Source organism: Citrus sinensis, chromosome 2 (genome assembly GCF_022201045.2).
Source record: "Citrus sinensis cultivar Valencia sweet orange chromosome 2, DVS_A1.0, whole genome shotgun sequence".
Lineage (NCBI taxonomy): Eukaryota > Viridiplantae > Streptophyta > Magnoliopsida > Sapindales > Rutaceae > Citrus > Citrus sinensis.
In genome coordinates, this window is record NC_068557.1 from 3252859 (window position 1) to 3280129 (window position 27271).

Below are 27271 nucleotides of genomic sequence, written 5' to 3' on the forward strand. Positions count from 1 at the left end.
TTTAGCCTAAATTTTTGTTAGGATTAAACGTTTAATGTTGCTTCAACGGTTGTTTATAATAGGTAAAATCTCTTGGTTGAAAATACGATGTCTTAGTTATTGTGTTAATTTATATTTTTCAATTTATACAAGATTATAAAATAATGATAAATAATATGGTATCAAAATCAAAATCAAGCACCGAATCTCTTCTTTAAAAACTAATTTCCAAAACTGCAATACGGTAATTCCTTTTTTCTAATTTTGATATTTCATTTATTTTCTTATAAGAATAATAGGTCCATTATAAAGGTTGAATAAAATAATAGAGTAGAATCATTATTTTCTTTTTCTTTTTTCATGAGCAATATATGATCGATATGTAGAATAACTATCTTTGAATATTCATGTTTCAAAGAAAAGATGTGGTGGATGAATACAGCAATGGAACCAATACTGGGCAGGGCCACAGGAAGCTGAATTGATTCATTTGAGTGGTGGAAATTTATATAAAAATATAGGATCAGATGCTCACTTTATGCAGAAAGCATTCAATTCAAATGATCGACCCCTTTAGATACCATTTCTAAATGAGGTGATTGGAATCAATTGTGATTTATATATATATATATATATATATATGCTTTATGGAGGCAGAAACAAACTAGTTAGCTTTTTGAAATGTGAAAATTAAACTTTTGCAAATATATATATTGAAGGATATAATAGTAATTTCATATATGTCAAGTAATATAAGCATATCTTTTTATTTTGTTTTGACTTGATCTACATCAAGAAAAATAATTTTGTTTAATTAACTTGCGTAATAAATAAATACGATGATAGAAAATGAGGAAAAAAAAGTTTATATATGCTCTCGAATGAATATAAAATTTATGGTTATACCAATTCAATAAAACTTATTTCAATTATTTTCAATATTTTTTTTAATTTTCAATTGATGAGTGATTTTTGTAATTAAAATAAATGAATAATTATTTTTTATTTAATTAAAGTTTAATGTTGATTTATAAATTTTATGTTTTTTTTACAAGTATTTATTCTGTCCACAATTTTAAAACATTAATTTGACACTCTTATATTTATTTACTTATTTTACCTTCAATTTACTAGTCATATATATAATTTAGAAAATTTATATTTATTACAATATTGATGCCGCGATCATAAAATTTTCCTATTTAACAAATAACAAATATGAATTTATTCAAGTTTAGATGATGTCATGAAAGAGATATAATTCCAATTTTGTTGCTTGTTTTGCTTCTGGCAGAATTGTGTATGCCATCTAATCCATTCTAATTTCTGATGTTTCCCTTCTTTTTTTCTTTTTCTTTTTTTGGAGAAAAAAACCTGGTCGCTGTTCTCTTAGTACTACATGTAAGAATTTACATCAAGATTTTAAGACATTAGGTAACGATTTTCTTGTTCCGCTTGGTTTGCTCAATTACACCGTTCTGTTTTCTGATTTCTCTTAATAAAGGTTAAGTATTTTATTAAAAGGCAACCCCTAAGTTATACTTTAGTATAACCTACGACTAATAAGAACAAGATTAAAATGAATAATAAATGGTTTCATATCCTCCAAAGCAGTCAACATTTTGTTGATTGGAGTTGGCCAATTGTACGTAGCACACTAATTAATTGATTATAACTTCTAACCATTACAACAGTGACACCTTTGCAAGGATAATTTAATTCCCCCAATAGATAAAATGCATTTAAAATATTACATGTATCCTTGATGGGGGCCCGACACGGGTTATTCTCAAGGGTGTAGACTTCTATAGCCATTACCCGACACAAGATTATTGATAATATATACATGTAATTATTCTGAAAAGAATTAATTTATAACTAAACTAATTCAAGACTCGGTTAAAAAGTCGTGCATGTGGCATTCGAATTCAAGAAGGCATGTAAAATTTCAAAGGGCTGTCAAATAATTAAAGAAAAAAAATGAAAAGTTGGCAAATTTGTTAAATTTACCAAATGGACACCATTGACATATTTGCATGGGTTATGTGGAATAGTACTAGCTTCAAGCCTATAAATAGAGAGCATTTCTTCATTCTATTTCATCCCAAAATTGTTAAGCTTATAAGTTTCTAAACTTTTGAGAGAAGTGAGAGAAGTGAGAGAAGTGTGTTTGGAAAATTTATTTTTCCTGTAGAGTGTGAGAGTATTGGGTATATTTAGGTTTCTGGAAAGTGAGATTCGTTACTCAAATATATGTACTCTATTAATTGTTAAATAAACAATTATCATTTCTTGCCTCCGTGGATGTAAGTTTAATTACCGAACCACGTAAATTTTGTGTCCTTTATTTTTCAGTAATTATTTGGTGCGCTTGATTCCGCATTCAGAGCACAACAAGTGGTATCAGAGCTGATGGTTCGTACTTGGGGGATACGGTACTATTCACATATACGATACTGTTCACGTATATGGTACTATTCCTGTATATGGTACTGTTCACATACGGTACTGTTCACGAATACGGTGGAGACGGCCATTTATACTTGGGAGATAGTCTATTGTAAGTAGTGTGTATTTTTACATGTCTACGAAAGTTCTGTCAACAAGGCGATAAGAGTCTAAGGATTCTAGTTTTTAATTGGGACCAAATTCCAGTCCAGTCTCTTGGAAACTTTCCTAGTGCATTTATTCACGCAAAATTAACATCATAGAGGTTGTTTTTCAAGTGAAAATAGTTCGTTGAGAAAATGATAGAATGTGAAACTTCCAGAATTAGGGAGAGATCTACCGATACTATTTCAGGAGACACTTTAGGTGGGAGGCGAGATTTGTCAAATCGCCATTCAGCACCTGTTATAGGAGGCTAGAAGATCGATATTGAAAAGTTTGATGGGAAAATCAACTTCGGCATGTGGAGGCGCGAAATTATGGATGCCCTTATTCAAATCGATTTCGATGTTGTTCTGAAAAATAAAAGACACTTGTATGATGAAGAAATTTGGGATCGTATGAATGAGAAAGCATGTGGTCAGATCAGATCTTGTTTGACCAAGGAGGTGAAATATGAGGAGTGTGTGATGACTTTGTGGTATACATTGGAGGAGAAATACTTGCTGAAAAGTCCTGAAAATCACCTTGATGTAATGAGCCAAGTATATGGCTTTCGAATGAAGTCTGGGGTGTCAATGCACGATCATGTCTCAAGATTTGAAAAGTTACTTGCTGATTTGAAGAATCTTGATGAAGATATTAAGGATGAAGTCAAGGCTATGATTCTGTTACACTCACTATCAGAGGAATATAGTTATTTCGTGACTACTTTGATATATGGGAAGAGTGTGATTGTCTTTAAAGATGTTTGCACAGCATTGACTAGCTTGGAGATTCGGAATAATGATAAAATTTCTGAATGAGTATCGTTTGAAGCTTTGGTGAGCAGAGATGGGGCGATGGAGAAAAAGAAAAGCGTGGTGGAAAGAATTCTCGATCCAAATCAAGAAGCAGAAATATAACTCGAGACGAGTGTGACTTTTGTCATGAAAAAGGTCACTAGAGGAAAGATTGTTCAAAGGCTCAAAAGAGAGATGGGAAGAAACCAGCAGCAGCAAACATGGCACGGAAAGATGAGGACTTTAATTATTCACTAAGTATTACTCCTGCAGCATACGTGGCTAGTTCGAGCGAGTGGATACTTGATACTGTAGCAATCTATCATTTGTTCCTATTAAGAAATGGTTTACGGATTTTCGTAATCTGAAATCTGGTGTAGTTGTGATGGGGAATGATCAACCTTGTCGCACAATGGGGATAGGAACAATTCGGCTCAAAATGTTTTATGAAATGATCAGAGAACTAAAAGAGGTTAGATATATTCCAACTTTAAAGAAAAATTTAATTTCTGTGGGTGCTCTAGAAGCTAAAGGCTACAAGGTTACTATTGAAAATGGCACAATGAAGTTTACATATGGGGCTATGGTGATTCTGCAAGGGGTTTGGCGTTACAATTTGTACTATTTGAAGGGAGGTACAACTGATGAAGCAAATGTTGTTGAGGCGCACAGTGACACCACCAAGCTATGGCATGTACGATTGGGACATGCTGGAGAAAAGTCTTTGCAAACTCTGATGAGGCACGGACTCTTAAAAGGTACCAAAACTTGTAAATTAAATTTCTGTGAGCATTATGTAATAGGCAAGAAAACAAGGGTCAAGTTTGGTACAGCTAATCACGATACTCGTGAGATCCTTGAATATGATCATAGTGATGTATGGGGACCAACCAAGACTGCATCAATTGGTGGAAGCCATTATTTTGTTACATTTGTTGATGATTTCTCTAGACGTGTGTGGGTGTACACCATGCGAGCAAATGATGAAGTTCTAGAGATTTTCGTGAAATGAAAGAAATTGGCGGAGACTCAAACTGACAAAAGATCAAAGTATTATGATATGATAATGAGGGTGAATATACTTTTGATCCATTCTTGCAAGTATGCCAGAACGAGGGTATTAAAAGACATTTCATGGTGAGACATATTCCGCAATAGAACGGTGTTGCTGAGCGTATGAATCGTACTTTACTGGAGTGTTATCTAATGTTGGTTTAGATAAAAATTTTTGGACTGAAGTTGTGAGCTACACAAGTCACTTGATAAACCGGTTGCCTTCTGCTGCAATTAGAGGTAAAACTCCTATGGAAATGTGGTTTGGAAAGCATGCACAAGACTATAATTCCCTTCGTATATTCGGGTGTCCAGCTTATTATCATGTCAAAGATGGTAAATTGGATCCTCGTGCTAGAAAAATTATTTTTGTGGGATTCAAAGGTGGAGTAAAGGGCTTCAAGTTTTGGGATCTCGAAGATAAAAAGTTTGTGTGTATTAGAGATGTTACGTTTGATAAAGCTTCAATGATGAAAGCTTCAAGTTCTCAGCAGGTGGAGAACAAGACCAAAGAGGTATTACAGTGGGTGGAGTTTGATGCAACTTCATATGTACCAGTTAGTTGTACATCAGAGAAGAGTTCAGCTATGGATGTGACACCTAGAGTTTAAGAAGATGTTGTTTCTTCTGATGTCCCACAAAATAAAGAAACAATTGATGGCGTAAATAATAATGATTCTATAGCAACAAGGAGGCCAAGAAGAGAGATAAAGAAACCTAGATGGCTTACTAAAGACATGGTGGTAACCTATGCACTTCCAATTATTGATGATGACATCCCCAACACTTTCGGTGAAGCATTACGCAACAGTGAAAGTGATAAATGGAAGTTAGCCATGGAGGAAAAGATGAAATCTCTCCATCAAAACCAGACTTGGGAACTTGTGGAGTTACCAAAGGGGAAAAAGGCTATTGGCAATAAATGGTCTACACCAAGAAGCAAGGATCTCCAAATCAAACAACTCTTCGGTACAAGGCAAGGCTCATAGCAAAAGGCTTTACTCAAAAGGAAGGTATTGACTATAAAAAAGTGTTCTCTCCAGTTATAAAACATACTTCCATTTGTATCCTACTTGCCTTGGTTGCAAAATATAAGTTAGAGTTAGCTCAATTGGATGTTAAGATGGCGTTCTTACATGGAGATTTGGAGGAGGAAATCTATATGACTCAGCCTTGTGGTTTCAAAGTTGCTGGAAAGGAAAATCGTGTGTGCAGATTGAGTAAATCTTTATACTGATTGAAACTAATTCTTCGAATACGTTGAGTTTGGAGAATCATGAACTACGATTGGCTTGATCCCAAATTTGTGGGTACGTAGGCATTCACAGAGATGCAGCCACTCTGGGGATGATGGTTCGTTGGTAGTCGGCTCAGATTTGGACAAATTTTTGCCGAGGTGGAGAATTGTTGAAAAGTCATGCATGTGGCATCCAAATTCAAGAAGGCATGCAAAATTTCAAAGGGCTACCAAACAATTAAAGAAAAAAAATGAAAAATTGACAAATTTGTCAAATGGACACCATTGACATATTTGCATGGGTTAGGTGGAATAGTGCATGGGTTGGTGGAATACTGCTTGAATTAGGTGGAATAGTACTAGCTTCAAGCCTATAAATAGAGAGTATTTCTTCATTCCATTTCATCTCAAAATTGTTAAGCTTATAAGTTTCTAAGCTTTTGAGAGAAGTGTGTCTGGAAAATTTATCTTTTCTCTAAAGTGTGAGAGTATTGGGTATATTTGGGTTTCTGGGAAGTGAGATTCGTTACTCAAATATTTGTACTCTATTAATTGTTAAATAAACAATTATTCTTTCTTGCCTCCGTAGATGTAGGTTTAATTAGTGAACCACGTAAATTTTGTGTTCTTTATTTTTCAGTAATTATTTGATGCGCTTGATTCCGTATTTCGCGTACAACAGACTCAACTCAGAAAAGTGTGTGAGTATATTCTTACAAATTTTACACTAAACATCTACAAAATTTTTTATTGTAATCGAATCAAATTTTTAACCCGTTTGAGATTATGGTTGAGAAATTCAAAAATAATTTAAAATTAATTTTATCATTTTAGAAAATTTTTTAGTGATCATTTTTGGTAAAACTATGTGAACTACTTCATTTTGAAGCAAATTTTAAAAAGTAATAAATGACTAATTTTTTAAATTTGATTTTAAGAGTTCATTTTGTCCTTAATATAATTCCATATAAGTCTACATATATTTTATGTAAACTCAAAATTATCAAAAAGAAAATTAAAAATATGCTCATGATATGAGTTATAGATATTTTTATCATAATAAAAAGAAGAGAGGTCCCGATAATATCAATTATTGATACGCCACAAATGGCCAATTGATCAATTACGAGATTGATTATTGATACGCCAACTGATCAATTGGCCGTGACATGAATTTTATGCCAGCTTATCCTGCATTATTAATTCGATTATGACTCTTAGACATGTGTTTGTTATACAAATGATCAATTACGAGATGGATCTTTAATTCAAGAAATTAAAGAGAAAAATATAAATAATTAAAAATAATAACAATAATAAAAACTACATTGCAGGATTCAAAAGGACCAAAAACCATATTTTGCCACATAAACCTTAGCTGATAAAAAGCTGAAGCTTATCATCTGGGTATATGGACAGCCTGTATTCATTTGTAGTTCTCATTAATTGCTATAACCACTAGTAGAAATCAAAAACTAAAGAGGAAAGACCATGATATATGAAAGTTACTGTTTGTGATAATACTAAAAAGAAGGAGCTTGTCAAATATAAACTGTAGCCTAAAAGCACTTGAAAAAAATAATAATAATAATCATGTGTTGGAAATCCAAATCTCTTGCCATTTATATTTATGTGAGAGGCAGGGGTGGTTTTAAACATAGGTAATTAGACGGTCATTTAAGGCCCCATATATTAGAAAGGTCTCATTGTAACCACTTAGGCCTCATATGTTAGAAGGCTTTTTTTTTATTTCCTTAATATACTCAAATTAATTTTTTTAACTTACTTAAAACAAGAAAGCCTATTTTTTAAATCTCTCTTTAATTGATAATTATCTTACAATTAAATTTTTTTTACATAAATTTTATATTTGATAACATTAATGTCAAAGAGTTATAATTAATAGCATTAATTGTTAATTCATTATTATTTTTTTCCAAGAAAAATATTAGAAAATTATTTATCTATTTTTAAAAACTTAATTATTTAATATTTTTAAATTTCGTGCGCTCTTCTCTACAAAGAAAACTATTACATTTAATATTATATATCTGTTTAAAAAAAACCTTAATCATTTAATATTATAAAATTTCTTGAAATAATTGTCTCAGGAAATTATTTTTTTAAAAAATCTTGATTACTTTTCTTTTTTGAAATTTCTAACTATCTTATTGATTGTTAATTTTATATATAGTTAAAAAAAATTGATTAAATTTGGACTTTTTTTAATTTTTTTTAGTTTTGAAGCTAGAAGCTAGTAAATGCAAAGAAGTTTCATAAAGAAATTTTGCCTAAGGCCCCTAATACTCTAGAGCCAGCCCTGGTGAGAGAAGGTTGGAATCCTTATTTTTTATCATACTTTAATAAATTTTATTAGTCTAAAAAAATATATTTTATCGGTTAAATTAATTAGTGCCCACAATTCAAAAATATTTTGAGGCAAATTAGTACTCTAATGGTATAAGTATTTATATCTTCACCGCTAAAAAATCAATTTGATCTTTAATTTAAAAAAATAATTCAAAGTGCTAATTAATTAAATTTAGGGCAAGTTTGGTATTGTTAGATTTTAAAATAATTGTTGTTAACTATATCGCATAAATAATAAACTGCAAAGAGAATCAATTAAACGTTTGGTAAAATTTATTTTTAGAATAACTATGAGTTTTAAAGGTAGTCGTTTATATTTAGTAAATCTTATTGTTAAACTAATAAGAATGCAAAACACTAAAATATTGAATAAAATTTATTTACACATTTATAAATATGTATGTATGATATTTTTATTGTGTGTATGATAGTGGATAACTAAAAAAAATTATTTTGTTAATTTTTATTTTTATTTTATTATCTCAATATTATTAATAATAATGATAATCTTCAAATTTAATAAGTTTATTTCCTAATTGAATAATGATAATTTTGACTTTTTATAATATATGTGAGGATATATATGAAATTATATTAATTATAAAAACGATCCTCAAAATTTAAATTTTGAAAAGCTACTCTTTCCTTACTTTTCAAAATTTACTGTAAGATAAATGATTTTACACCAAAATTAATTTTTAATTTTTCAAAATCCCAAGTGGCCATGTCTCTGCCCTCAAAAAATCTGCTGCAAGATAAGTGACTTTACACCAAAACTAAATTTTAATTTTTCAGAAATATTTTTGAATCTCTTAAAAGTAATCTCAGGGTCCTTAGAGTAAAAACTAGTTATATGCTTTTATCAAATCAAAAGCAAACTTCAATTTTACCATACCGAAAGAAAAATTACATATAAAATCTGAAATTGAGAGAATTCTTCGCGACAAAGCAATGAATGTGTTTGGTCAACTGTCTATCATTCATATTAATCAGCCCACATTTATTTCCTTCACTTGCCACCCATAAGAGTCTGATCTGTTTAAAGTAATACCATTAATTTCTCTCTTCTCTCCTTACATATCCACCATGCTCAACAGCATGACTCTCCATTCATCAAATCATCATTGATAGTTAGTTGTTTGTTGTTTGTTGTTCATGTTCTTCTAACAAAAACCCTAGTCATTGATATTTCATGTTCTTGTTATCCATGTTCTTGTTATCTTAATCATTTTTGAAGTTTCAACTCAAGCTTGTGACATGGACTCTATGGAGATAGAAGGAGCAAGCAGCAATGCTTACAGCAACAGAAATGGTGATAATAAAACTATTTCGTTTGATCGAGCCGCCGCTAGGGGAACATTCTTAGTATGGGAAAATCTATTTGCTGTTCTGCCAAATTTTGGAAACAATAAACCAACAAAGAGATTGCTTCAAGGACTTTATGGCTATGCTGAGCCTGGAAGAATTATGGCTATTATGGGTCCATCTGGTTCTGGAAAATCAACTCTTCTTGACTCACTAGCAGGTTTGTTCTTTTATTACTTCTCATCAAATGTAATTATTTGCAGGTTCTTCTAATGTGTGAACAAGCCGCGAGAGAAATTCTTTTTCTTGTTTTAGAAATTTTGTGGGATGATTCTGTTTTTTCTTTTTCTAAAAAAACTATCGATATATATGGGCTGTTAGGAAAATTAAATTTGAGTTTCCATTTTAGGGTTTTAAGATTGCCTTTGCATCCAAATAAGAGAAATCCCACTTGTGAAGAAATTATTTTGGGATGTGTGAAAAAGTATGGGTAGCTAGCTGTCACTTAATATTATATCACGGACAATTGTTATTTTTCCTTTAAAATCTCTTCTCCTTTTTTCTCCCTCTTTTATACTAACGTAATAAAACAATCAACATCTTAAGTAATAGTGACCCGTTTGATTAGAGAGAAGACTCAGCATGAAAAACTAAGAAGAGAGTCATAGTACGAAGGTGTTTCTTCATTTTTGTTTTTTCTATTCTAGGTGACACTTTGATATATAGGATCAAATGTTGAGAATTTTCGAAGGCTAACGCAATTTGCCGATCTTCTTGCCTAAATTTTAATATTGGTAAAAAAGAAATATAACTTTTCTAACGCTGTGTTTCAAGAACATAATATCAAATGCTTTCCTAATCCTAAACAACATTGCTTGATTTTGTTGCTTATTTCAAAGTAAATTTCTAAAAACAAGTTAGGCCTATATCTCATTGATACTTCAAGCTCAACGGTATGAGATAGACATTTGGCAATTAATGCATTTGATATTGATAGGCAACTAGAAACTACATACATTGGATAAAAACTTATGTGAGGTAGGCATCACCTCAACCTGCTCTAAGTAGTGCCACCAGGCCCACCACCCATTAAAAGCCTGTTATTTAATAGGTCTATTGGATCCTATAATGAGATCCACAAATTAAATAATATAATTTTATATGCTTTTAAATAAAAATTTATGAATTCCGCTATAAGACTCTTTAAACTTGTTCAATGATGAGTCTTTAAAGAGTACGAGTCTGCTGAGATAATGCATTTGGACAACAAAAAACTGTTTTTTTCCATACATTGAAAATGGGTGGGGCAAAGCAAAGTCATTGTGTCATGTCCAATGGTCCAACAAAGACAAAAAAACTTGTTATCAATGACATGTAATAAAATGACTTTAAAAATTAAAATAGGGAAACTAGACTAGTAGGTAGGGACACATTCCATCTCTACGATATTAAATGAGACAGCTGGATTGCTGTTTGAGATAAAATGATTTTAAAAATATTAGCATTATACTATATTTAATTTGACTCCTTAGTTGTTTACACAAGGATAATGTCGTTCAATAAGCCTCATAATATATAAGAAGTTTATAGATTGAATTCTCCTCACAATAACTTCTAGAGAGAGATTAGTGTAATTTTTGTTTATATCGTGAAAGTTTGGAGTAGGGTATGTGACAAAAGAATAATTTTTTTTTTAAAAAAATAACTCTTTAATGGTCTATATTTTATCTCCCTAGTCCCTTCATGGCTACATGCTCCAAATTTCGGATTCAATTATTGAAATCAATTGTTTAATCGGATCACCAATAATTTTGAAAAAAAATAAAACTTTGGTATGAAGAAGTTATTTTTTTTTCTAATTTGTTTATTCTTCTAATATATTATTTTTATTATCCCTCTATTTAAATAAAATTTATATTTATCCCAAGAGACTTGACCGCGTGGTCGAATTCAAATTAAGGAAAGGTAGGAGCTAAAAGTATTTATTTCGAATTTATCAACCAAAAATGTCATTTGTATTTATCATACTTCTATATGAATAAATTTATGTTTATCATACCTCTATCTCAATGTTTTCGTTTATTTAAATTGTCACAGGTAGACTCTCAAGACATGTGATCATGACAGGAAATGTTCTTTTCAATGGGAAAAAGACTAGGGTGGACAGTGGTGTTCTTGTAAGTATTTTGGTTTTTTTTTTTTTGGGAAAAAATTAGTCAGTAATTCTGATATTTTCGAAGTGAAAAAGATAAAGGACTTCCAATTCACTTTTTAAAAAAATTTAACATTGAGTTTTACCTTCCATTTTGTGTTAGACTAATTCCCAATATCATGTATGATTTTTAAAATAATTACTTGAAAATTAATTTGAGTTTAATGGCATAGCTAGCCTTTTCTATCAATAATTACTTGAAATTATAGATTTTTTCTAAGATTTTACTATTTCAGTCTAGTTTATTTTTTTTAAAAAAAAAGTTTACTATTTGACTCTGGAGACCTATGCGATATTACAAAACATTTAATTCATAATTTTAAGAATTTAAAGTATAAATAAAATAAAATTTAATAAAATTAAAATTATCGGAGAGGAATGAGGCGACATATATCTTTAGGGTGGCCAAGTTGTTAAATGAAAAAATAATAAAGAAAATAAAATTGAAAATTTTAATTGATCCATTTTATATTAACTTCATCTTTAGCACCCTTTTTCTTTACAAAATTATGTTATAGCCTAAAATTTAATATTTATTCATTATAGCCCCCACTATTGGCAAATTTGACCTCTTGAGTTTTGCAAAAATTTTGTTGTAACTAATCGAAGTTATAGTTTCTCCATTATTACCACCGTTAAACGAAAATCCTGATACTATCGCTGAGTCAAATGAGGTGAATAATGTTACAAATCAAAAAAATGTATCTCGTAAAATTCACTCCAAATCACATGGCCTGTACCGATGCAACAAATATTTTAACCTTTTACGTTTCTGTTATGTAAATTTCAGGCTTATGTGACCCAAGAAAATGTGCTGTTGGGAACTCTAACAGTCAGAGAAACAATAACATATTCAGCTCACTTGAGGCTTCCAAGCTCCATGAGCAAAGAAGATATAAAGAGCCATGTAGATGGAACAATCCTGGAACTAGGTCTCCACGATTGCGCCGATACGGTGATCGGAAACTGGCACTTGAGAGGAATAAGCGGAGGAGAGAAAAAGAGACTTAGTATTGCCCTTGAGATCCTCACAAAGCCGCAGTTATTGTTCCTTGATGAACCTAGCAGCGGTCTTGATAGTGCCTCAGCTTTCTTTGTGATTCAAACACTCAGAAATATCGCCCGCGATGGAAGAACTGTTATCTCTTCAATTCACCAGCCGAGTAGTGAAGTTTTTGCACTCTTTGATGACCTTTTCTTGCTATCTGGTGGTGAAACTGTTTATTTTGGAGAAGCAAAGTTGGCTGTGGAGGTATGTCAAGAAGTTTCCTTCAAGTAATAAGCATGATTTTTAGAATTGATATCTTGATGTCAACATTCAAGTATTGACGCAAAAGTTATTAGAGGGAAAAAACAATAAACAATAAGCCAGGTCTTCTCATTTGCAGTATTAATCATATTAGAACTATTATTAATGAAGTTTCTATTGTTAGAGTATAATTAGACAGAAAACTGTTAAAAGAGACAGAGAGCTGACAAAAATAAGGTAAAATCAATGTCGGTTTAACTTGATTTTAAATTAAATTGGTAAACTGACAACAGATTTAACTTGCTTCTGTCAACATTTTATCAACGTTTTATTAAATATCATCGCTTAATTAATTAGGAAATCTGATTTTGAAAGAGTTGTGACGAGGGGATTCTCACGCTAGTCTTGACCGTGACACCATGTTATTAACCACCTTTAATCCCTTGGGTAAGGATAAGGCTAAGGCCAGCCATAGTAAAAATTAATGTTAAAATGTAACAGTTTGAGTTGAATTATTTATTTTAAAGTTCAATTATTTTATAAGCATTGTGATGCCTATTTGAATACTGCGAATGATGGCTAGTCTTGCGCATTTCAATCTGATTGTTTATACGGATTTTTGCAGTTCTTTGCTGAAGCTGGTTTTCCATGCCCAAGTAGAAGGAATCCTTCGGATCACTTCCTGCGTTGTGTAAATTCAGATTTCGATGCTGTAACAACAACATTGAAAGGATCTCAGAGAATTCGAGTAAGTACATATTACCTTTTACTAAAAATGAGATTAAATTTATATTCCTAGTAACCCATCCTAGTCCTTGAATTTAACTTTTCCATTTGTGTAATGAAAGGATGTCCCAAGTTCATCAGACCCTTTCATGAACATGGCAACAGCTGAGATCAAAGCAAGGCTTGTTGAAAGCTATAGGCGTTCTAAATATGCCAAAAGGGCAAGAGCTAGGATTCAAGAGCTATCGGCCATGGTAAGTATTTCTAATCATTCTTGGGCTCTCCAATTTTAATTGCTTCATTAATATTTCACATCTCCGCTAGTTACATTTTCGCTTCTTTTACTCTCTAAGTTTCTAAATTAAGAACACAACAAGAGAGGTTTATAAACATATGAATTGCAGGAAGGGCTGGAAATTGAAATCAAAACTATAAGTAAAGCAAGTTGGTGGAAGCAACTTTCAACATTAACCCGAAGATCATTGGTGAACATGTCAAGAGATGTGGGATATTACTGGGCAAGAATAGCAATCTATCTAGTTGTATCTATTTGTGTTGGCACCATCTTCTTTGATGTTGGCACTGGCTACACTGCAATCCTGGCTAGGATTTCTTGCGGTGCTTTTATTACAGGCTTTATGACTTTTATGTCTATTGGGGGCTTCCCATCTTTCATTGAAGAGATGAAGGTAATCAACGGAAATTAATATATTTTAGAAAAAAATAATTTAGTTTTTTTTTTTGGGAGAATGACACCTTAAGCTATATAACGGTAACAAAATAATCAATTATTAAAGGTAAATGTGTACTTTTCAGGTCTGAGATAATCTGTTTGCATGTGAAAATATTACAATTACCGTTTAATTATGTTTTTTTTAACTGTTCAATGAGAAGTTAAAAATTGATCAGATACCGTAGTAAAATAAGGATGTAAGTATCATTCTTCGTATATATTTTACGCTTTTGATTCATTTTCGTTATTTTCTTGAAACAGATTTTTTATCACGAAAAATTAAATGGGTATTATGGAGTTACGGTTTACATCCTATCAAATTTTCTCTCTTCATTCCCCTTCTTGGTGGCAATTTCTCTAATGAGTTCGAGCATAACGTTCTTTATGGTGAAATTTCGGCCGGGATTTTCATATTTTGCCTTCTTCACTATGAATATTTTCCTCTGCATTTCTGTGATCGAGAGCCTGATGATGGTTGTGGCTTCATTGGTTCCCAACTACCTGATGGGAGTTGTGGTTGGCGCCGGAGTGCTTGTAAGCAATGTTATTAAACATTAAATCTCAAGCATCTTATTATTATTATTATTACTACTATAATTAATTATGTATTTAGTTATAGATGTTAACAATTTTTGCAATTAATGTAGGGAATCATTATGATGACTTCTGGTTTTTTCCGATTGCTGCCTGATCTTCCCAAGCTCTTTTGGCGCTACCCTATTTCGTATCTCAGCTATGGTTCATGGGCAATCCAGGTACTTCTATGAATCCCAATCTTGTTCTGATCCTCTTTTGAGCTAGTTGCTAGTGGAAAGTCTATTAACTTATATATGCGGAAGAGTAGTGCTAGAGAGAGAGAAGCACGAGAGAAAGACGAGAGAATTTTATCCTCTCTCTCTACCCACTCATTCTCTCTCTACCTCTTTCTTCATTGTTTCTCTCATCTTTCTCTCGTGTTTCTCTACACCAAATATTGTTTCTCTCGTCTTTGACTGATTTTGGTGGAGGGGCAAAAATGGAAATATGACGGACTTACGGAGAAAATAATATAAGTACAAACTTAATGGGCTAAACGTAAATTTCAAATGGAAATTGGCAAAATTTCAGTAAGACCCTTAATCTTTGAAAAAAATAAAAATCAACTTGGGACTAAGTATGCCCCTACCCTCAACCTTTCTTTAATGTAATCCTACCCCATTAATACATTAATTTATTACCAAAAAAAGATGACTAAATTAACTATACATAACTCTTGTAACATAAAAAAGACAAAATTGCCGATAAAAACGCTGGCTATGGAAGAATTAAATGGTTGTTGTGCAAATTATTGCTCGGTGTTACATTTCTTGATATTTGTAGGGTGCCTACAAGAATGATTTCCTGGGCGTGGAGTTTGACCCCATGTTTCCTGGTGAGCCAAAACTGAAAGGCGAAGATATAATCAAGAACACATTTGGTATCTCAATAGATCGATCAAAGTGGTGGGATCTGTCAGCCATTGTTGTTATTCTTATATCTTATCGGCTTCTTTTCTTCATCATTCTCAAGTTCAAGGAAAGAGCTTGTCCAGTATTCAAGTCAATTTATGCCAAGAAAACTCTTCAGTATCTCGATAAAAGGCCTTCCTTCAGGAACATGCCATCAAGAACTTTCTCTTCAAGGCGGCACCAACCTCCCCATTCACTGTCTTCTCAAGAGGGTCTCAGTTCTCCACTGAATTAGAAAGCAGCTAATTAACAAAAGTGATTATTTTTAAGTTGAAAGCTGCTTATTGCAGCGGTTGCTACTTTATTTGTAATATTCTTCCTTATACAAAAGATACTGCCAAAATTTCAGATTTCCTTGTTGAAGTTTTTATTTACAGGAAATGTTTGAAATTGCTTCTGATTGATGAAAATAACGAACTTATTTGTATATGTAGCATAATGTATGAGACATATCGGTCCACTTGAACTTCCATGAATGTTATGATCTTAAATATCACTTTGTTTGATCGTTTGGTAGCAAGGGTTCAACTTGGTTTCTTTCTTCATTTTGATAATAGACAATAATCAATTTCAATAGCAAAGCTATTTTTTTCAGTTACTTGCACCCCAACCCCTCGCTGCACCCTCAAATTAAGTGTATGATATCCATCTTTGTGGTGATTACAGCGCCATCATCGTCCATCATAGTGATGTTCGTTCACCTTGGGCAGGCTTTTAGTTCCATTAAGGAGCCGCTTAAGATCATTGGCACGAACAATTGGCAAAACTTGAGACTTTGGTTTGATTTATTTTATTGTAGCTTGCCATTGAAAAGATTCTGATAACTGAATCTTTGCTGAATGTGTTTCATTACATCAATCATTAATACATGTTATGTTTTATAAAAGAGCCAAGTCTCAAAGTAAATAACCAGTGAAATAATAGAGATGTGTAAAGACAAAGCCTCATCTTCAAACATCCAGCTTGCTGTGTAAGTGTTTTCTTATGTCACAACGCAATTCAAAGAGCTTCGGTGTTGGCCCTCTTTCGGCGTCACTTCATCTGGGCTTTGTCTTGGGCTGTTGAATGCTATGGACCTTGAAACTATTTCAACCTAAAAAAGTATATATTTCTTTTAAGTTTTTACTTATAAATGCATACAAATCCTAAAATTTTAAATTATTTTCTTCTTATTACATAATCTTTATCTCCATAATTCTTAATTTTTTAAAAAAATTTCTCAAAAAATTTAATTAAAATTCAAAACATAAAGAAATATTACCAAATGGGATGGGTGTAAAGAAATATTAAAAGAATAATTTATTTAAGAGTTTAATTGAATTTTGAATCAAAACAAAAAAAAAGAATTAATTTATTTTTGGTTATTTAGAAAATTTTATAAGAAATTTAGAGGGTGTCAAAAGGCCTACTGTGCATATCAAACTTTGAAAAAAAAAAAAACTAGAGAGAGACACAAAGGAAAAAGGGTTATAGAAGTGCTAAAAGAGAAAGATAATGCGGAAATTTTGTTAATTTCGTATAAGAGTATAATAAGCGCAGAAATAGATTTGTAAGGTGAAATATGAAATTTTAAATTTTCTAATTGAGTTTATTTAAGTAAAATAGGTTTAATGAACATTTTAGTAGTTTCATATAACTCCACATTTTTTTAATATGGAGACATAAGCTTGATATATATGGTAAAGAGCAGCATACTAAGTGCTATAATTTAAAGCATTGTTGTAGCATATTTTCCTTGCCATCATAGTCAATAGCCTTAAATAATGTACCAAACTTGACATATGCAATTGCATCTGTTTCGAAAGAAAGTAAACATTATTTCCAAAAGCAAAAGATGAGTCGTCACCTTTGTCTCGCCATTGGTCATAGCATTTATATTGAGCTAGTGAGCCAGATGCCGAATTTCATGACCAATTAAACTGATCATTTCACATGATTGAAATGATTATACGAGAAATTTGAGGCCACATTTGAGTTCCCTTACTAGAGCATAGAGACATGAAATAAATGCTATACCAGCTTCCTCATAATGTTGTTGGCTTTATTTATTTATACCTAAACTATTTTTTTCTTTGAAAATTATATTATTAAATTAATGTTTAGGACTTGTCGTAGTCAGTACCGAACCCAACATGTTTTATTATCCTAAGCTAATTTACAAATTTACTGTAAATATTTGTTTAAATGTCAGTACATGTAAAAAAGTAAAAATAACACATATATTCAGTAAACTAATATCAAAACTCTTAGTATATATATTTAGTAAAAAATAATAATAATAACAATACAACAATAAGTTTATAATACAAATAATTAAAATTATACTTAAAAATATTATTTATGAAATTCATTTTAATGTGAAATTCTTGAATAATTAAATTTAATGAAAAGAAAAAGGATAGTATATATGATTGTAAAGGAAATAAACTATGAAATTATAAATTATTGTTAAATGATACGTGTTTCATTTTGTAACTTTCTATTATTAGTGATGGCGTTGTAATATATTGACATACATTTTTTTTTAATTAAACCTAACCGTAACATTTTCTTAATAATAAGTTAAAGCTGTATTAATTATTTTCCCTCATAATGATTTCAATTGATTTAATAAACATATAATTTAATCATTTTATAAAATAATTTTTTAATTCAAATTAAACAAATGAACTGGGGACATGCTTGAAAATAAAATAATAACTCTATTATTATTTGAAGAATTATAGAAAAAAGGGATATCGATGAAATTTTCCTGGTCCGGCTGGCCCTGGCTCCATGGTTAGCCCAAGATTACTCTCAATATTATTTTAGAAAATCTTCTGTCCCGAATAAACATCTAGAGACTTGAATGCCCTATTGCCCTCCAATATAGAAATGATTATGGGAATAAAATATAACGTGTGATGTTAGAAAAAAAAGAAAAAGAAAGATAAATTACCATTTAAATTAATGCTATAACACCACACAATTTTATAATTTATTTTATCAATACTTTATCAGTTTTTAATCTCTTGAATATTTTTTATGATTATGATAACATATGACCCAAATAGTAGTTACAGATTTTACACTGCAGCATATGAAAATATACTAATATGAAACTGTAATAAACAGAAGCTGGTATGAAAATAATATATCGTAATCTGAAGTTCTATTTGAACAAATACAGCGTCGTGATTAATGATCGATTAAGAAAATAATACAATAATAGATCTTGATCATGCATATTATACACAGTTGAATGGAGCCGGTTGTTACATTTTCCGCCTTTGAGTTGACGTCGGAGGCGGAGCAGCAGAGGGCTGGTAGTCCCTGCAAAATCTCCTTTACACCACTGATTTTTCAGTTTATTAAAATATAACTATACAAATTACAAATAATTTTTTTTTTCTTCTAGTGCATTTTGCTTCCTTATAAGTTATAATCCTTGCTCTGTATTTAAACATTGTACAATGATCTGGACAACAAATATTCTCTTCTTTTCAGAAGCATGAAGTCAGAAACCACACAAATGTCTACTGTTCTTGCTTTATTCTTTTTCATTATATTATTATAGGTAGATGTGTAATAAGCTTAAGTCGGTTTAATATTATCTAACCTTAGCATGTGCCACTCTGATCTAAAAAGGTCTAAAATTCAAAGGAACATAAAAAATAACTGACATAATTAATAAGCATATACGTTGGTCTGCTACAATAATTAATACGTATAAAGAAAGCTCCAATTTCAACTATACTTCCAAAACATTCAAACAGAAAAAAAACAAAAAAACAAAAAAAACAAAAAAAGGCAAGTACATTACACGAAACATATAATACTTATATGGCAATCTCTATCTTACATGCATGTAAGATACATTCTCCTCACATGAATAGTGTATGTGTGGAACCCACACACTATTCATGTGAGGAGAGTGTATCTTACTTATATGTATACTTTTAAGGATGGCAATGGTTGGGTGGTTGAGTTTGCCATAATGTGTTCCATAACTTATATATATACTTTTTAAGGAAAGAATGACCACAACTTCCCGTAATTTTATGAAATTTTTATGAAGACTTCTTTATTTTTAAAATAATTTATAAAAATCATTGCCATCCTTATTTTTACATTTATATTTTACAGTCTAATAAATATTCAGTACATTTAATATGTTGTTGTCTTTGTAGGTAGGTCACTGTTAATATAGTTGAAATCCTCGGCAATAAAAATTTGTAAATTTTTATGAAGACTTCTTTATTTTTAGAGAATGTACACTAAAAATCACCCTATTAATTACTTTTGTGGATAAAATTTAGATGAAGCAAAGTTGGTTAATTATAATTAAAGAACATATATAATTGTCTTATATGAGGTTTACATGACATTTTTTTTTAAAATAAAAGTGTTTTTATAATTATTTTACTAAATCATATGAGTGCTGCTGTCCAATTTCTAATTTTTTAAATGAAAAATTACTCTTAAATCAAAATGGAAAATTATCAATAAGCGCGTAAATCAGTTGCCATGGGGTTGTTCTAACTTAACTAAGATCTTTGGTTCGAGACTTAGGAATACAACTGCGTTAAATACTTGTTGGGAGAGTTTTGCCGACCTAATAGTCTTACCCAGCTCAAATCTAGATTAGTCAAGACCCAATATAATCTTCGGATACCAGATGGTAAGATGGTTTAATACACCCAAAAATGGAAAATTAGTTTTGTCCTCTCACTCTCATCTTCTTCCCTACACAAATATTAATCAAAGCATTGAATGGCAGGTTTTAATGCCTAACTGGCTTTGCTACTAACCTCTGACAGTATTCACTTCAATCTCTGAAAATCCTAGATGAAAGAAACCCACCATCTCATCTTTCATTATTTTCCTATATATAAAGTCTCCAGCTTCCTACTCCTACTCAGAACTTTTGCTAACTTTGGCAGCAAGAGCTCGAAGGATTCTTTCCTAGACCACTTGAACAGTTATTATATAGCAGGCCTAGAGTCACCACCATTTTGATTTGCTTTTTCAAAATCAAAACTTCTTGTTGCTAGTTATGGAGATTGAGCATGTTACCAGTGGTGGTGTTGAAAATGGTGGTGGTGCTGTGGAAACCGAGGAAGGGGCCGGTGCCGGGGCCAGGGCTGGAGGAGGGATGTATTTGGTGTGGGAAGAAGTGACGGTGGTGGTGCCAAATTTTGGAAGTGGACCAACTCGGAGATTGCTCAATGGACTCACTGGTTATGCTGAACCTGCCAGGATTTTGGCTGTTATGGGTCCTTCTGGCTCTGGAAAATCAACACTACTTGATGCTCTAGCAGGTTTGAATATCATAATTATTATCATCATTATCATTATTTCAAAGATTGAAATTGTTGGCTCATCTTTCAAGTTTGATAATCAAATCACGCTCATATAATATAATTTAGGATAAAAGAATGAAAAATAAAACTCAAATGTCTGATGTTGTATTTGCAAGTGGTGTTTTTCAGAATTTGTTTTGGAAATAAATTTCATAATGAGGTTTCGGAACTATATAATATGCAAGTAAAATATTTTAAAAAAAACGAGTTTAGTATAAAATATTTTAAAAGAGAATTATGAGATCAATTTTCTTTTTAAAAAAATAGTGAAATGATATTTTCATTTTTCATTTTCGTAATATATAATGCTATATTATATATAATAGCAAACAAGTTTTCATCGTTTTTATTTTCAAAAACAGAAAATCGCCTTTGAAAAATTACACCAAACAACCATGTTTAGCTTCACAACTCACTGCCGTGCACTTTATTTACTTCTTCAACTAAAAAAATTGTTAAACGATAAAATAATTCGGACGTCTTTGAAGTCCAAAATCTTTTATATACATAATTTTGAAGTTCTTTTTTTTTTTTTCCAATAACTGTGATATAAAAATTCTCATTTCAAATCGACTTTCTTCTTTCTTCTTTCTTCTAACCCTAATAAATATAAGCTTCCTAATTTAGTATAGCTCTACATTGTACCTGAAACATAATAATAGCGATATGAGAGAAGCTCCCATAGAGACCCTAAACAAAATTAGGATCTCCTCTTAATCTAAAAATACATAAATTTTAAATAATCTTACTTAAGTAATTAAATCACTTCTTGATTATTTAATCTAAAAATACTTAAATTTCAAATAATCTTACTTAAGTAATTAAATCACTTTTTTTTATTATTTCGGTTTTTGCTATGCACAAGCTTTAATTGGTCCCAAGTATTGTAGAAGGAAGAAAAAAAGAAATTGGCTTGTATGAGCTTTGATTCACCATCTTCTTTAGTCAACAAGAAGTAAAGATGCTGGACCTTTGAGACAAGCAATAAATGACTTTGTGATTGTCTTATAATTTCTTTGTTTTCTCAGGTTTTTAAACAGTTACATTATTTGACAAGATGGCAACATCATAACAATAAACGGTACGAATAGAATATAGGACAGAATGCAAAAGCATCAGTGTCAAGTCTCAACTACCGCCAACAAACCTGTATGGGCAATAATAACAGAATTTAATTTAATGAACTTGGACACTTAAGAAATATTGGTAAATAGGATCCGAATCCTGATAAAAGCGTCTTCAATTGCGCAACTACACATGCGGTGCGGCGAGTGTTTATTGGCAGAGAGCTGTGGGTTCCGCAGCACAGTTCTACTAATAATAAATTATCACAATATAGTCCCTTTCTAGTGTAAGGTTCTCCATTTTTTTTTATTCTGACATATTTTTAAATTATGAAATTTAATAAAGTTATTTTTTAATTTTTTTAAACTATACAGTTAAAGAGTGTATCCGTATTAAAAAAAAATGAAGGTATTCACGCTTAATCTGAAGATAAGTTGGAGAGAGAATAGGTAGATAGAGTCTGACATGTGTAATCACATTTCATGTTTTGACATATTATGAGTGTATTTGAGAGTGAAGTGCTGTATTTTTTAAGATACAAATGTTGTAGAGTAAAAGTTATAATTGTAAAATAGAAGTTAATAAAGAAAAATGCTAATGAGACTGAGGTCTAACGTAGCACTGACAAAAGCAACGTTACATAAATATATTGAGGCAGGTTTACCTTATTAATCGATTTTTTTTTTCAAATAATAAGATAAATCGAGTGCAGTACTGTATTATTGTTTTTATCAACGGGCTGCCAGATTTTTCTGTCCAAATATTTTTTCTAATTCCATTTATAACATGCAACCTAGACATCATATCAAATTATGTAAATCTTCTACTAACTGATAATTATTAAATCATTAGAGTAACATAAACTTAACGAATCATTTACCGTACCCGCACCATTCCTCGTGTGTATTAAGTTCTGCACATTATATGTAATTGTAACAATCAAAGAAAATTAAATTTTTGGTTTAATGATCATTGTTGATTTTGGGATTTGATGCAGGTAGACTCTCAGGAAATGTTGTCATGACAGGAAATGTTCTCCTTAATGGGAAGAAGAGAAGACTGGATTATGGTGGAGTTGTAAGTAACCTGTAAATCTTTGTTAAATGGTTTCAAGTCCAGCAATAAAAGCTAAGCCAAATTACTCAAATTCAAGCATTTATATTTGCATTTGGAACCATATTCAAGGAAGAATTCCATCTGATCATGTTCTAATTGATATCTCAGGCCTACGTAACCCAAGAAAATATAATGCTGGGAACTCTGACAGTGAGAGAAACAATAGCTTACTCTGCCCATTTGAGGCTTCCAAGCAATATGAACAATGAAGAAATCACTGACGTTATAGAAGAAGCAATCACAGAAATGGGTCTGGAGGATTGTGCTGATCGGCTGATTGGAAACTGGCATTGGAGAGGAATCAGTGGTGGTGAAAAGAAGAGATTAAGCATTGCACTTGAAATTCTCACCAGACCTCAGCTTCTGTTTCTTGATGAACCAACCAGTGGCCTGGACAGTGCCGCAGCTTTTTTCGTGGTTAAGATCCTGAAAAATATAGCTCATGATGGTAGAACAATCATCTCTTCAATCCACCAGCCGAGTAGTGAAGTCTTTGCTCTGTTTGATGACTTATTTCTTCTATCCGGTGGTGAAACTGTTTATTTCGGAGAAGCCAAATCAGCTCCCACGGTATATAACTCTTCATATTTCTTGCATAAACATGGCCCCGCAGTTCGAATCTCTCATCAAAACAGAACCTGAAATTTCAAATAAGTTGAACATCTAGTTCTGCAAGTAGAAATCTCAAACACTTTCAAAATACAGGACTTTAGTTACCAAAATGTTTGTGTTCCAACCGCATAAAGCAGCTTTTTTGTAACCAAAACAACTTTTTCATATCCATGTCATTAACATATCCATGAGGTGATGAAAGATTTACATGGATGCAACTCTGACGGTAAAATTAAATCTACTTAACAGAGAATATACTAAATCTTATCCTAATCTAATAATTTTGTATTATTAATTTTGCAGTTCTTTGCAGAAGCAGGGTTTCCATGCCCAACGCGAAGAAATCCTTCTGATCACTTCCTTCGGTGTATTAATTCAGACTTCGATGTTGTCACAGAGGTTCTGATGGAATCTCAAAGAATATGTGTATGTATATGGTTAATACATATTGTTATAATTTCCTATCAAATTCTTGCATTGATTTTTACTATGTTTCTCTTTTACAGTCTGTGATTGATATTGATTGCAGTTATATGCAGATTTACATGAAACATAGAAGTAGCAAATGCGGCTTGGCGTCACTTTTATTCTTTTATACTTTTACAGAAGCCATTGTATTTACAAGAAAGATAAAATCTGATCAAATACAATCACGCATCCATTCCAAAACGGGCATAAAGCTGCTAAATTTTATCAAGGAAAATGACTTGACTAAAACATAAGCATGTCACTTTCAAAATGCTACAACCAGTGTGAAAGCATTCGTTTCAGTTTATATTTTCAGCTTCCAATTCTTCAATTCAAATTTGGACTGTCGTTTCATAAAATTTATGTTTGTTTATTTGCTGACTCCAGGAAACTCAAAACCCTTTAGGTCCTATAAGAAACTTACCGACATCAGAGATCAAAGGGATTCTAATTAAGAAATACCGGTGCTCAGAGTATGCAACAAGAGCAAGAAGTAGGATTCAAGGAATTTCAAGCATTGTAAGCATTTCAAACCCAAGTTTTGTTTTAATCTACCTTTTTCCTTCAAAATAACTCCAGTCATTATGTAGATTTGTAGCTGCCCTCAAATACAATATTTGTGAGGTATTGTACAACTAGGTGTTGCAAAATCCTAAGTTGTAGTGATGAATGCCTAACCCAGCATAAGTTCATGTATAAGCAAGGCACAACAGTTTTCCACCAAGAATATTTGAAAAGCATTTATTGATATTGCAGGAAGGGCTTGAATTCAAAAGAAAGAATGGAAGCCAAGCAAAATGGTGGAAGCAACTCTCTATATTGACACAGAGATCTTCACTGAACATGTCTAGAGATTTTGGATATTACTGGTTAAGGATAGCAATCTACATAATCCTGTCAGTTTGTGTTGGTAGCATCTTTTATGATGTTGGAACAAACTATACCGCAATCTATGCACGTGGTTCTTGTGCAGCTTTTATATCTGGTTTTATGACATTCATGTCCATTGGAGGATTTCCATCTTTCATTGAAGAAATGAGGGTAAATACTCCCATCTCAGCATTTAGACAATTCTATTGTGTAGCTGTTAGTAACCTAACCATGGTGGCAATGGTTTTTAGGCTTTTACTGATACATTTTTCCTCCTCTAAAATAGGTCTTTTCTCGTGAAAGGCTTAATGGGCATTATGGGGTAGCTGTGTATATTCTATCTAATTTCCTATCTTCACTCCCGTTCTTGACTGCGATGTCCTTCGCTACCACATCAATTACTTATTACATGGTGAAATTTAGGCCAGGAATTTCACATTTCATTTATGCTGGCCTTGATCTTACTAGCTCCATTGCGGTAATAGAGAGCTGCATGATGATGATAGCTTCAATGGTTCCAAACTACTTGACAGGAATCATTATAGGAGCTGGATATCTTGTAAGAATATTAAGATCATTGAATTTTTCAGTCCCCCCCCCCCCCACAACAAAAGTAGGCTTATGTTTGACACTGATTAATGAAATTTTTCTTAGGGAATCATGATGATGACATCAGGGTACTTCCGATTGATTCCTGATATACCCAAGGTCTTCTGGCGTTACCCAATTGCTTATATCAATTATGGTGCATGGGCATTACAGGTAAGATTCATTGAAATTGCCTATCCCTATTGTTAACCAAAATGCCTTCTAAAAACCAGAAAACTAAACCGAATAGTTGTGCAGGTAATTCTAAATATATGGGACTCAAGAGACTGTTACTATTTACCCAGTCAAACATAAATAACAAATTTATCTCTAGTCTTGACATGTGAAAACCGAGATATCATTAAGGAAGGTTTCTCCAGATGAAGTCTTCCACAAGGCATCCTACTAGATTATATCAGAATAAAGCATTAGCACCAAGATTCATGTAAAGGCAATAATTTTCAGATCAAAATAGTTAAATTCACTGTTCTTATGATGCACAATGTAGGGAGCTTACAAGAACGACCTGATTGGGCTTGAGTTTGATGCTATCGATAGGGATGGGCCGAAACTTAAAGGCGATGTGATCCTTAAAACAATGCTTGGCATGAACCTGGACCGTTCAAAGTGGTGGGATTTAGCTGTTGTTGTTGCCATTCTCATTTCTTACAGAGTTATTTTCTTTGCTATTCTAAAGTTCAGAGAAAAAGCTTCACCTGTTTTCCATTCGGTTTATGCCAAAAGAACTCTCCATCATCTTCAGAAAAGACCTTCATTCCGAAAAATGCCACCTTTTCCTTCCAAGAGGCATCAAGTTCTGCATTCATTGTCTTCTCAAGAGGGTCTAAACTCTCCTATCCACTAGAAGCAGCAGCAAATTATTTTTACACAAATACTTTGATTATGTTTGGACATCAACTGTGGCAGGAAAGAAAAAGAGATCATAAAAGTACACTTTTATCTTCCAAATAGGTAACAGATGATACATGCTAATGTTCTCATATAAGAGTTTATTAAAGTTCTCTGTAGCAGAATCATATTGTATGCAATTATTGCTTTAGAACCTACATCAGGCATTGCCCAAGCTTGAAATAATATATGATATATTGCTACTCTAAAACTAGTAAAGAGTATATTCAAGACTCTCCAGGCCATACTCTCTGTTTCTGATTTACGCTTAGTGGACAAACGGTACACTCAGTTTTGATTTTTCTCCTTTAATACATTTTTGAGTTTCAAATCACTTTAAAAAAGAAACTCACCAGGATATACTGAAGCAATTATCAATATTCACTTGTCTGTAATATTTTGCTTTTGAAACTTTTCGAGTTCAAGGTTGCAGAGCAGTTAACCATTCCCATCGTTCCATGGAGTCTATTTCTGTTTGTAGACAACAAAAACCAGATTCCGCATAGTTAAGACAATGGAAAAGTAAGCAATATTGACTCTCAAAATGGAAGTGTTAGTGGC

At 31.9% G+C, this 27271-nt stretch overlaps 2 protein-coding genes across 5 annotated transcripts; both read left to right on the forward strand.

Annotated features, from left to right (window-relative positions):
- Positions 1-9009: 9009 nt before the first annotated feature.
- Positions 9010-16256, forward strand: LOC102612728 (ABC transporter G family member 15). 2 transcript variants are annotated; one of them, XM_006470585.4, is made up of 9 exons: positions 9010-9553; positions 11431-11510; positions 12336-12797; positions 13420-13542; positions 13643-13774; positions 13925-14209; positions 14515-14787; positions 14901-15008; positions 15613-16256. In XM_006470585.4, the coding sequence occupies exons 1-9, from the start codon at positions 9286-9288 to the stop codon at positions 15973-15975; spliced, it is 2094 nt and encodes a 697-aa protein (XP_006470648.1). In that variant the 5' UTR covers positions 9010-9285; the 3' UTR covers positions 15976-16256. The 2 variants fall into 2 exon arrangements, with proteins under 2 accessions (XP_006470648.1, XP_024950968.1); XM_025095200.2 differs by lacking the exon at positions 9010-9553 and adding an exon at positions 10956-11298.
- Positions 16257-20440: 4184 nt separating this feature from the next.
- LOC102613039 (ABC transporter G family member 13-like) lies at positions 20441-26946 on the forward strand. 3 transcript variants are annotated; one of them, XM_025094899.2, is made up of 10 exons: positions 20891-21040; positions 22111-22433; positions 23145-23224; positions 23372-23833; positions 24179-24301; positions 24731-24862; positions 25100-25384; positions 25500-25772; positions 25868-25975; positions 26310-26946. In XM_025094899.2, the coding sequence occupies exons 3-10, from the start codon at positions 23168-23170 to the stop codon at positions 26664-26666; spliced, it is 1797 nt and encodes a 598-aa protein (XP_024950667.1). In that variant the 5' UTR covers positions 20891-21040; positions 22111-22433; positions 23145-23167; the 3' UTR covers positions 26667-26946. The 3 variants fall into 3 exon arrangements, with proteins under 3 accessions (XP_024950668.1, XP_006470649.1, XP_024950667.1); XM_025094900.2 differs by lacking the exons at positions 22111-22433; positions 26310-26946 and adding an exon at positions 26060-26290 and having other exon boundaries at positions 20441-21040; XM_006470586.4 differs by lacking the exon at positions 22111-22433 and having other exon boundaries at positions 20443-21040.
- The last annotated feature ends 325 nt before the right edge of the window (positions 26947-27271 follow it).

Excerpts from the sequence above, each read along its gene's own strand:
- LOC102612728 (XM_006470585.4), top strand. The coding sequence starts at position 9,286 with ATGGACTCTATGGAGATAGAAGGAGCAAGCAGCAATGCTTACAGCAAC. Across the intron at positions 11,511-12,335 it reads GGGTGGACAGTGGTGTTCTT|GCTTATGTGACCCAAGAAAA; the intron begins GTAAGTATTTTG and ends TGTAAATTTCAG. Across the intron at positions 14,210-14,514 it reads CTTTCATTGAAGAGATGAAG|ATTTTTTATCACGAAAAATT; the intron begins GTAATCAACGGA and ends TTCTTGAAACAG.
- LOC102613039 (XM_006470586.4), top strand. The coding sequence starts at position 20,776 with ATGGAGATTGAGCATGTTACCAGTGGTGGTGTTGAAAATGGTGGTGGT. Across the intron at positions 23,225-23,371 it reads GACTGGATTATGGTGGAGTT|GCCTACGTAACCCAAGAAAA; the intron begins GTAAGTAACCTG and ends TTGATATCTCAG. Across the intron at positions 24,863-25,099 it reads TTCAAGGAATTTCAAGCATT|GAAGGGCTTGAATTCAAAAG; the intron begins GTAAGCATTTCA and ends TTGATATTGCAG.